Source organism: Trichosurus vulpecula, chromosome 4 (assembly GCF_011100635.1).
Source record: "Trichosurus vulpecula isolate mTriVul1 chromosome 4, mTriVul1.pri, whole genome shotgun sequence".
In the NCBI taxonomy this organism is placed as follows: Eukaryota; Metazoa; Chordata; class Mammalia; order Diprotodontia; family Phalangeridae; genus Trichosurus; species Trichosurus vulpecula.
Window position 1 is genome coordinate 386905550 of NC_050576.1, and position 12529 is coordinate 386918078.

A 12529-nucleotide genomic window follows, 5' to 3' on the forward strand; every position below is an offset into this window, starting at 1 on the left:
GCCAATTACCAGCTAGGTCATAAAAGTTTCTCAAAGGGATCTCTTTGCCAGTGATTATATGATTAGATGCACCACTCCCACTGGCAGACCAGAGGAATCATTTTACCACATGATTACTGTGTGTTTATCAAGCTCTAAAGTCATTTAAGCTGCAACCCAAGTAATGCCTATTCCTCCCAGCAGTCCTTGCCCTTGCCCCTGGGTAACTTGACCTATGTATTTGTGTGTTCCTAGGCAGGGCAGAATTTCTCTGATTGAACACTTGTTATTAAAAGGGAAAACCCAGGAATGTTAGGATTTTCTCACATTTGTTACTGCAAATCACTGGTTTTATATGATACAAATTTTTTTCCTATGCTCACCATAATCTATATAGATAAAACCCTACAATTTAAATTGAACAGATAGTGATACAGTCTCCCAAACAAGTGCCTTCTAGGAGAGGAGTGGGAAATACCATTCTTATCCCTATGTAATGACAAGATGGAGGATGTCTAGAAAACTCTGAATAAAATCAGTTTGTTCAGTTCCCTAAGAGGTTATAGAATCATAAGATGCTAGAGCTAGAAGGGACCATAAAGATCAGTCAGTCCAACTCTAGACCCAAGTATGAATGCCATCTACTGCAAGACTAACAAGGAATCATCCATCCTAAACCTGACGAGTTGTGTTTATCCACTAACATCTGGTTCAGTACAAAAGAAGACAAATGCTTTCTTGTTTTTCAGAAGTGATTAATTCCAACATTGGTAAAGGGTCTTGAAGGCCATATAGATACATTTGGAGTTTGTACCTTTAGTTCCCCAATCAGTGTTCATTCTGTGACATCACATAGATAGCACATGCTATTTCAGCAGAGGAAGGATTGATTATAAGACCTTACCGCAAGCTCATTCTTTAGAGAAAAGACCAGCTTCTGGAGAAATTACTGATTCCTGGCTGACTTACTCCTAGAGAAATGCAAAATGGAACTATTAAGATGTCCCAAGATCTTTCATTTCAACTGCCCCCTTTTTATGGATAGAGAGGTGGACCTGGCTTTCTAGAAGGCTATGGTCTTAACACACCTTAAAGGCTTAGAGTATGATCCCATCATCAGACTGTGATTGTTTTTGGTTGCTGTTGGGGTTAGATGTCTGGTTAGTTGCGGAGAGACTAATCACCAAAAGGTTGCCCAAGTGATGAATTTTTCAATGAAGCAACTCATGAAGTGTGGAAGTGTTGCAATATGCATCGATAGAGTATGCACATCATTGAAATCACTCATAAGGTATTCAAGTATAAAATAGCTTACAATCATACCACAGTACCTTATTTGTACAATAGTGGTGTTTCCTTCTTGACACCCTGTTAATATTTTACCCTTGTAAATTCACTTGTTTCTTTTCAAAGACTGATAAATAACTTATTAAGTGAGCTAGAGTTATTTGCCACAGAATATGTAGGTAACATATTTGGAATGGTCTACCTGGGAAGGTAAGAGGTTCTCCCTCACTAGAGTCTTCAAGCAAAGGTCAAACGACCACTTGTGTGGGAAGTTTTAGAGAGGGCTTTTGATCTGGGTAGGTCTCAAACTCCTTCTAGCTCTGTGATTCTGCAATTTAGTCGGAATGTCAAATACCTAGGCTATCTTGTGTGTATGTGTGTGTTGACGTTAAACATAATCCTTAATGCAGCTGTGCTTAAAGTGAAAAATCCCTATTTAGACTCCCAGAAGGTAAACATTCGGTATACAATATATAAAATGGTTAAGTAGGGAGAAAAAGAAGCTGGGAATAAATAAGCCTTTTGGGAAAAGATTGAAACTGTCAAAAATGACAGATTTCTATAAACAAGAACCAAATCAGATCAGATAGCGGCATATTGCTAGGTTTGTTCCATATTTTGGAATTAAAGCCATCCCCATTTGAAAAGCCTTGGGCTTTCCAAAATTTTTCATGAGAACATTTGATATATCAGATCCTGGAGTAGATGCAATGTTATTATAAGAAAAGGAAAATAGAAAACATCCTGTGAGGTATCTAAGCAGAAAACTGTTACCAAAGAAAAGGAATTTGTCATGTCTGCAAAAATTTTGAACTATTATTTGGACCTTAGATAAACTAAGGCCATATGTTTTTGGCCCAAAGTTTATTAGCCATCAAGCTGTAGTGTAGATAGAGACAATACAAAACACAAATTGTTGTGGAGACTACAGGACTTCCAGACATTCAGCATATGCCTGGGAGTGAAACTATCCTGGCGTACACGCTATCATGAAAACCAGACAGAAGATCTTAGCCATGGAACCCATGAGAGGCAATGTGGTGTGATGCAAGGAGAACTGAATATGAAGTGAAAAGATCTGAGTTTGAGCCAAACTACTGGCATGTGTCAACCTGTGAGCCTCAATTTCTTTCTCTGTAAATATGGGATCATAATTGTACTGCCTTTATACTGCTATGGGATCATAATTGTACTGGGATTATTGTGCAATTTGTAAACCATTAAATGCCCTATAAATCTGAGCAATTAGTTGATATTGTGTCAGTGGATATCTTCAAAAGACTTTAGAGGAAAGAAGACAGAATAGTGAAGATTTGAATACATGCAACCACTTCGCCGGATTCATTGTTTCAACTAATCAGAACCTACCTGGAATCGTAATAATACTCATAGCACCTATGCCATCAGATTACTTTGAGGATCATTGACTCATTTATTCATTCCTTCAATGCACATGTATTGCGCTAGGTGCTGTGTTAAGCACTAGGGATATAAACAAAAGACAGGACCTTCTCTACCCTCAAGGAGTTTATAATCTAGTGGGAGGAGGTAACATGCAGACAAATATATACAAAGCAAGCTATGTACAGAATAAATAGGAAGTAATTAAAAGAGGGAAAGTGTTGGAATTAAGAAGGGTTAGGGAAGACTTCCTGTAGGATGTGGAATTTTAGTTGAGACTTGAAGCCAGGGAGGTCAATATACACTTATAATATGTATAAAGTTCTTTGCGAACCTTGAAGCGTTATACAGGGATAATATATATATATTATCCCTGAAGGCTTAGTGCTTTAATAAGCTTTTAATAAGTGAGAGATTAAGCTTTAATAGCTAATAAGATATCATCATCATCATTATTATTATCATTATTAGTGCAGTTTTAAGCCTTTGGAGGACACCATGTATAACTGTTAGTTATTATTAATGATCCTATTAAATTCCTGATTTCTCAGTTTCTCAGTGTCCTCAGCTCCTATGACCACCACCTTCACAATACCTCAGTTACCTGCAGGAATTAGTCATTCTTTAAACTTCAGCATTACCATGCTTGACCTCCTCATTCCTGAACTCTGAAATTCCCCAGTCTTATAACAGTCTTCTGTCTTTCTAGCTCCCCTCATGAATCACACCTCCTGAACTGGCTCCTTGTCCTCATTTCCCAGCATCATTTAGCATATACTCATCAGGAATGGTAATCATTCGCAGCTATAGTCCCAATAATGCCTCCTAGGCTCATAAAGTCAGACTTAGAGCTGGAGGAGACTTAGGGAATCCAGCCAATCCAGTTCTGAGAGCTTGGGGGACTTACTCCAGAGTCACACAGCACAACTCTTCCTGACTCCAAGCCTATTATAATACCTCAGGGGGCCACTCATTGATCCTGGCTCCTGGACAAATTAACCTACGTATTTATGTATTCCTAGAGAGGACAGAATTCTTCTGTTGAGGTCTGTGTTCATTGGTAATTAAGAGATAGAACCCAGGATCTAAGTTAGAGGATACTACTTTCTTGGAATTCTCTCTCCAAGGTGACCAGGTCCATGGTCAAATCTATTGGCCTTTCTTCAGTCCTTATCTTACTTGACCTTCTTAAAGTATTTGCAACTGTTGCCAGCCTTGGCTTACCTGTCTGACCTCTCCTCAGACTGTTTTGGTCTGCATCCCCTAAGTTTAAGTGTCCCCAAAGGCACAATCATTAGCAGTCCTCCTCTCTTTTTCTTCACCTCATCCCTTGGCAGTCTCATCACCTTCCTTGACTTCAGCGATCTTCCAGGACAGGATGATTTGGAGACTATGGTAGAGTTGAAAAGACTGGATTTAGAGTCTAGAAGACCTGGAGTTAAGTCTTTTCTCAGATTCTTAGCAGCTTTGTAATCTAGAACAAATTCCTCCTCAGCTTCCTCCTTTATAAAATGAGAGGGTGGGACTAGTTGATCTCTAAGTTCCCTAGATCTATGATCCTGTAATAATTTCTAATTGAGCAACTAAGTGGTGCAGTGGATAGAGCGCTGGCCCTGGAATCAGGAGGACCCAAGTCCAAATACCGACACTAGCCATGTGACCCTGGACAAGTCACTTAAGCCTATTTGCCTCAGTTTCCTCATCTATAAAATGAACTAGAGGGAAAAAAATGACAAATGACTCCAAAATCTTCACCAAGAAAACACCAAATGGAGTCACAAAGAGACATGATTGAAATGACTGAAAAACAATATAATTTCTAAATTTACACGTTTAGATCTAGCATCTCCCCTGAGTTCCAGTGCCAGATTTCTAATTCCCTGCTAGTTATCTTTTTGGATATTCAGCTGGCCCATAAAACTCAAAATGCCTAAATCTGAACTCATCCTTTCCTGAAGATCTTCTCTTCTTGGCTTCTTTACTTCTTTGATGACACTACTACTTCATTGAGTTGCCAAGTCCTGTTGCTTGTGCCTGGTAATAGCTCCCATATCAGCATTCCACCCCTCCTTCTTCATCTTCTTGCTGCCATTCTAATAGTGCTTCAATTGGTGGTCTTGCCTCCAGTCTTTCTTCTATGCAATCTGTCTTCATGATGCCCCCAAATTATTGCCTTCATGCTCAGCTTTGATCATGTAATTTGCATAACCAAAATAATGAGTGAAAGCTCTTCAGTAGCTCTCCATTTGACTCCAGGATAAAATATGACTTCCTTAGCATGGCATTTAGGGCTCTTTCTCAGTGTGGCTCTGACTTATCTATTCAGCCTTATTTTATTCTAGCTGTTCTTTGACCTCATCCTGTCTTCTCCTATCATTGAACAATCATGCAGGCGGTTCCCATGCCTGAAAATGCATTCCCTTTCCCTTCTCCCATGTTTTAATTTTTAAAGTCCTTTTCTCACTAAACTTCTTTGGGCCTCAGTTTCCTCATCGGTAAAACTGAGGAGTGAAATAAATTCACAGAGGCTTCAAGTCCCTTCTAACTCCAAATCTGTAATCATAAGCTCTTCCTTTAAAGCCCAATTTTGGACATCACTTCTTCCATGAAACTAAATGCTGATTCCTTACTAACTTTTCCCTTCTCTCCTCCAACCCAATAATTCTTTCCCTGTGCCTCTTCTTTACCTTTATGCACCTTATAGCATTCTTATCTGTGTAAATATCTTATTCCTCTTATTTGATGTTAAGCATCTTAAAGGCAGAGACTATGTCATTTTTATTTTTATACCTCCAGTACTGAGTACAGGAATGTAGCTTAATAAGTATTTGTTGAATTTAATGATTTTGTGATTTTCTGTGTTCCATATATAATTTTCCTGAGTTGTAGTAGCATCTATTAATAGTTATATAGCTCTAAAATTCATTTTTGGTGAAACAGTTTTCTGAAGTCCTAATGAAATGGTCAGACCAATCTATCAGAGAGTTTCAGAAAGCTAATAGTACTTTTTATAATCTTGTATTTTTATCCTGTTAAATTATCTGAAATAAAATAATTTTATCTCACTTTAGAATTTAACAGCAATATAACAAATACAGTAAATAATTATTGAGTACCTAGTATATACAGAGCACGGTCTTAGGTCCTAGGGAATATACAGAGTCAATTAAGTTTAGAAGGAATTAGGGGAAACTTCATGGAAGAAGTAACTGGGTGACCTTGGTCAAATCACTTAACCTTTGTTTTGCCTCTTTCTCAACTGTAAAATGTGGATAATAATAGCAACTATCTCCCAGGGTTGTTGTGAGGAGTAATTACTATTATTGATTTATTTTATATTGATTTATATTATTGATTACTATAATTACTACTATATCTGTAAAGCATTTAACACTGTTCCTGACACATAGTAGGCACTTAAATGCTTGTTTTCCTTCCTTCTTTCATTCTTTTCTTCTTTCCTTCCTTCATTAGATTTTAAGCTCCTTAAGAGCCATGACTGTTGTGCTATTATAAAAGCTTTATAACCAGACCCCCCTCCCATTTCCAGTTAAGTATTATACATATAATATAACATGTATAGAGCATGGGCCAGGTGTGCCACGCCTACCCAATCTACACTTAAAGTACATCTATTACACTAGGTGCTTAATAAATGCAACTTTTTTCTTCAAATGGCCTTTGAAACTAATTATACTTCTACTAAATTGTAGTTGAAATTACTTAACCATTTTCTTTTCTTCTTTTATCTTCTCAGGGTGTGAAAAAATATGATGTGCCCTGTGGTGGAAGGGACTGCAGCGGAGGTTGTCAATGCTTTCCTGAGAAAGGAGCCCGGGTAAATACAAATCCTCTTCCTTGTTTAAAAATACAAGCTAGGAATTAAGGTTATCACAAAGGATTTTTAAAGCAAAAATTCTGTTACTGTTTACCTGATTGTCTCAAACTATTCCTGTACTTCCATGAAAGGTAAGTACTTCTGAATGACTTATTTTCCCCTGAGATATTTAAGGGCTGAAAATAAGAACAAACAGCAGTATACCCTTCAAAATAAATTTATTTTACACCAATTCAGAGATATGAAATTAAGACCATGAATATGGTTTCATGTATTGTCACTTTTTTCTCTTGTTTATTATCATGTATATGCATATATACGTATATCGCAAGTTTATTGTAAATGTTACATTTATAACCATAATTTTTACAAATTTTAAAAATAACATGTAGCCCCAAATCAAGACACCCTGAATTCTGCTTAACATGTAGACTATATCTTCTATAGACTTAACACAGACTGTCTATGCATATAGAAAGCAACACGATAGTCCTTTTTTTTAAAGGACCAAGATTCATTGAATTATTACATAATAGAGTTGAATGTCATTTAATGAATTCTCACCTTTTTACTTACTTCATTTGAAAGGCCATTGTCCCAGATTTGTATATCTCTTACCCAAAGTGGATATGTTTAAAATATACTTTTTAATGATGAGAAAAAACTTTACACTTAAAATATTGCCTCAGATCCTTTAGAGGATTTGTGTTATTAGAAAATGTCTGACCTTTCACACACACAAGGAATTTTTTGACAATCTGCACTCTGTCCTTTAAATAAAAAGTTCTGTTTTACTTATTTTCTTGCCCTTGAAGGACAGACACAAATGGCTTGTGAGACTTTTGTTGAGATTGTTTATCTAAATATCCAACTAGAGAAATAATTTCCTGAGTGGCCACTGAGATGAGAGATTGATAGCACAATAGAAAAAAACCTGGCAAAAGGGTAATTTGACTAACTGGAGAAAATTAAACCGTAAGCTCCCTGAGGACAGAGGCTTTACAGTATATTTTACTTTGTATATCCCTTAGTGACTGGCATACAGTTGATAATTATTTGCTTGTTGAATTTGCAAATATTTCAATCTTTAAAATATCTCTTACCTCATAGCAACTGGTCTGGATATAATGTTCTTTACAGATCGCCAAAGGTGGGAGGAAAAAGATAATCAAAACTTGTATCATAAAAATGAAAAATGTTAAACTGATCAGTTCTGTCATTTAGACATTGTTATCCATTTATACTCATTTGCACATACTAGTGTCTTTGCAAGTCCTCATCACTTAAAAGGAATGGTCAGAGATAATAAGAACAAAAAAAGGCAAATCCATCAATTTGCTATTTATTTAGAAACATTAAAGTTAATCTAATCAACATAAACCACCAGTCAGATAATACCAGCCTCAAAGTAGTTTTCTTCTATTCTGTTGGGGTGGGGGAAAGGGGAGGAGAGAGGGTAGGAGGGGGAAATGGGAGTATTTCTAGTTAAGCTGTTATTTGTGAATTGAGTAATCAAAAAACAGGAATGGGGCTTTAGGGAGTAAAATGTTGATTTAAAATATCCAGGCTTTGTCTGTCCCCTGTAACACAGACAACTAAAAGTTGGCACTACAGACAGAAAATATTGCTGTCTTTTACTGAGACCAACTGGACTTAATTTGTTGGGTTTTTCTTCCCCTCTAGCATATTTTTCTGTGTTTTATCTGTGTTTCATTTGTTTTCTCTAATGCTGTCAGGGCTTTTTGCCTTTGAGTCATATGCTCCCTCTTAGGAATCATATGCTCTTTTCCACATTCATTTGGAACGTGCCACTGTTCTCAGAGACAACTGGGAATTCCTTCCAGGAGTGACCTATTTCATGCCTGAAAAATAAATTTGAGTAAACTTAAGGTACCCCAGCTTACTTTTTCTGACTTCAATTCAACAAACCAGTATTATGCACTTACAAAATGCAAATATACTCCATGATGCACAATGCTAGGTGCTCAAGCTGGCAAAGATGAAACTCAAGCCCTGAATTCAGCTTCTGTGATACATTACCACCCATTAGAAAGAGCTGTAAGCATTGGTTTAGATAGAAGGTCAGCTCTTATGCCAATTACCTGGTAGAGAATAAAAATATGGAGCGCCTATATTTGGTAGAATTACTAATTATCATTTTAGAGGCATTGAATATAAATCAAATTAGTCTTTTGAGCACTAGTTAACATATTAAAGAAAGTTTCCACCTCTGCGTTACCAAAAACTTAGAGACCAGCTGTACGTAGTGTTTCAGGAGTATTTAAACATAATTCACCTTTAATATTCAGTATTTTAATGGATCCAAGATTTCATCAGGCCCATCCAAACTGTCTCATTCTATTACATTCTTTTGGTGAATTTTTAAATTATACTGTAATATTTGATAAAATTAAATTGCTTGACAATAATATAATATTTTAATATGTTTGCACACTGGCCTATATCATTCCTTTTAATAGCCAATTCCATTCTTTTCTTGGGTAGAGTACTTTAGATAATACCAAAGAAACCTCAATGTAATATTATCAATTCCATTTTAATATAACAATTTTAAAGCAGCTCATTAATATTTTCTGCAATATTTTGACTGTGATTTGATTGAATTAAAATAACATTTTTAAGTGCCTACCTTATACAAGTTTCTGGAAGTACAAAGACAAAAAAAGCAAAGAATCACTGCCTCCAAGCAGCTTATGGCATCTTCATTATTATAGATTTTCATTCTTGAATTATGTCTATTATAACAGAAAATATCAGTGTACAACTGTAGAGTCAGATACCTAAAAAATTAATTAAGTAAGTACAATCTCTTAAATGTACATGGTATTCTTATAATTTGATCACTAATTTAGACTTGTTTGGGATAACTATATCAAAATCTGTGTTTTTATTCAATATTAAAACTAATACATTAATCTATCTCAAGCCTGTCTGTACAATGCTAACTCAAAGATAATAGCAGAACTATTCTAGTTGTTGCACTTTTTTTGATAACCATAAGTAATTTAGGTAATGCAGAATCTACTACTGCCAGAAAAAGGAAGGAAGGAAGGAAAGAAGGGAGGGAGGGAGGGAAGGAGGGGAGGACAAAGGAAGGAAGGAACAAACAAAGGATGGATGCCACTTGTGGTCTTGTATATCTGTATTAATCAGATCAACTGATCTGACAAATACACACTTCACTTAGTACTCTCTATAATAAAGAGATCACCATCAAGGCTGAAGATGGAGATTGGACCATATAAATAGTAGAATGGGACTATACAAATCCAACCATTTAACAATCCTGATAATTGGTGTGCTTTACTGCACAATGTATTCAAACAGAACAACTGGTATGATTCATGTATCCCCAGTTACATTGAATTTAAATTAGATTGGATTGTATGGATAGGTAGTTGGCACAGAGATGGAGTGCTGGGCCTAGAGTCAGGAAGACTCATCTTCCTGAGTTCGAATTTGGCCTCAGACACTTATTAGTTATGTGACCCTGGAAAGTCACTGAACTCTGTTTGCCTTAGCCTCTCATCTGTCAAATGAGCTAGAGAAAGAAATAGCAAACCACTCTAGTGTCTTTGCCAAGAAAACCCCAAATGAGGTCATGAAGAGCTGGACTGAACAACAAAAAGAGATTAGAGTAGATTAGATTGGGCATTTATTAAATTTTTGTTATATGCAAAGCATTGTGCTAAGAGCTGGAAATACAAATAGAAGGAAAAAGAAAGACAACCAGTGTCCTCAGGGAGCTTACATTGTCATGGGGGAAGACAGTACCTAAAATAGATGGAAAGTGAGGAGAGGGAGGAGGAGAAGATACTCCCTGAGGACAAAATGAAAAAGGAACCTGGAAGGTCAAGAGTTGAGCCAGGTTAGAGGTGAACATGGCTGGCATGGGTACTTCTTCAAATGGTGGTTCAAAAGAAATCTGCAAGGAAGGGGCTAAAAGAGTAGATACATATCGAGTATGAGAAGGTTGATGGAGCAAAAGCAAAAATTACTCTGGGAAAGTCAGGAGCAGGGTTAGAAGTGATCTTACTGGCTTGGTGCTGACTTGGTTTTATCACCATGTGCTACACAGCCACAAAAATGTCTCCTCTATGTACCATCACAACTTTATCTGGCAGGATATCTGTATTTCAAGTTCTAGTGATTGAGGTCGCAGATGTAGCTTTAGGACCAATCTTAACCCAGTTGCCATTCAAAAAAATTTATGGGGAATAGGTGGAAATCATGTTCATGAAGGAATAAGAAAAGTGCCTCCAAGCTAAAAATAGCTAGCTCCATCACCCATTTGTCCAATTGTTTCCACCAATGGGGAGCCATTCCTTTGGGTTCTTCTCCTATTCATCTTTGTTTAATTCATCCCTCTCCTAGAAGGGACAACTCATTAAAGTCATTAGTATGATAAAGGCATTGGTAAGATGTAAGGTATTAAAAGCATTTCAAAGGCTATCCTTCTGACTAGAATTTCTCTAAAATGTTAGTGAAGGGGAAAGGACAAAATACAAAAACCTTCTCTACTTTACAATTTATCTTAGGGCTGGCCCTTTATGTATTCAGAACTATTAATTTTTAGGAGAAAATGTATACTTTGTAGAGAGGGTGATAAAATTAAAGTTTTCACCTGCCTGGGTGCTATAAACCCCATAAGAATATGGTAAATATTTGTTATAATTTGTTATAAATTTGTTATAAATAATTGGCTGACTTGCTCTCTGACATGTTAATTCAGCCAGAATTATGATCTGTAGCATGAAGAGGTATTCCTGCTCTACATTTGGATTCATACTTTTTAAAAAAGTAATGCAATGTATAAAAATAGCAGTTGGCCAAATTCTGCTATTCCAAAAGATGTGTGCAGAGTCTGTTCTTTCCCACACATTTCCCTGGAGTCATTTGCTATATATTTTCCCCCACAATGCTACCGTAGCAGAGACTAAAATGCTTGGCTGCAGACCTCTTGGCTAGGGAGGGGTTTCTAATCCCCGAACACTTTGTTAAATCAGCCATATATGGTAAGGAGTAAATTTTTCCCTTGCTGTGGTGACAGCCAGAATCAGAATGTGTATGTTACTAGATAAACTTTTTGGCCCCTATAAAAATTCACAAGTGTTATACGAATTCCAATTTCCAAATGAACCTCTTGTTTCCAAATGAAATTGTTCAATTGTTTCAATTGTGTCCAACTCTTCATGACTCCATTTGGAGTTTTCATGGCCAAGATCCTGGAATGGTTTGCCATTTCCTTCTCCAGCTCATTTTACAGATGAGGAAACTGAGACAAACAGGGTTAAGTGACTTACCCAGGGTCACACACCTAGTAAGTGTCTGAATCCAAATTTCAATTTGCAAAAATGAGTCTTCTTGACTCCAGCCCCAGCCTTTATCCACTGCGCCACATAGCTGCCCTTCCAAATGAATAGGGTTCGTTCAAAATTCTCTGAGATTGTTTCTCCCCCCCTTTTTAGAAGGCAGCATGTATTGTTTTTCATAGGGATAATCAAAACTAAAGGTTACTCCGTATACACTGATGCCCAACAGGTAGTGTGACTAAATTATGTCCAGGATAGAGTTGTGACTACTCCTGTGTCAGTAGTTGCTGTAACTCCATAGTTGGAACAGGTTTTTGCCAGTTTTGACAAAGGATAGTAAAGGACCGACATTTTTGGTGGCTTTCTCCTTTTGCCAAAATTTAAGAAAAATAAAAGGAGATTGGGTGGAGGATAAAGAAGGACTCTGTATCCCAAAATACTGGTTATTAAAACCCTTCTAGTTATGTACAAAGGTTAATGAACCTATTGGTTGGATTCTAGCTCCTTCCCACCCATCTCTCCATTATTTCTGATTTATTTTCAAAGAATTTAAGATTTTCCACTGCATCACTTGAGCTACTATAGTTCAAATATTCTTTCTAAATTATGCAAAAAGAATTGTAAACTGAAATCTTGATTCATATAGTGTACTCATATTTGTCTGTATTAATGGGTAATAGAATCAGTAAGC

At 36.6% G+C, this 12529-nt stretch overlaps 1 protein-coding gene across 2 annotated transcripts in view; it reads left to right on the forward strand.

Moving 5' to 3' along the window:
* COL4A2 (collagen type IV alpha 2 chain) overlaps positions 1 to 12529 on the forward strand; it is a 291784-nt gene that overhangs the window by 79539 nt on the left and 199716 nt on the right. For both annotated transcript variants that reach the window (XM_036755105.1, XM_036755106.1), the window contains exon 4: positions 6425 to 6505. In XM_036755105.1, coding sequence (XP_036611000.1) covers positions 6425 to 6505 — 81 coding nt within the window. The remainder of the gene's footprint in view (positions 1 to 6424; positions 6506 to 12529) is intronic.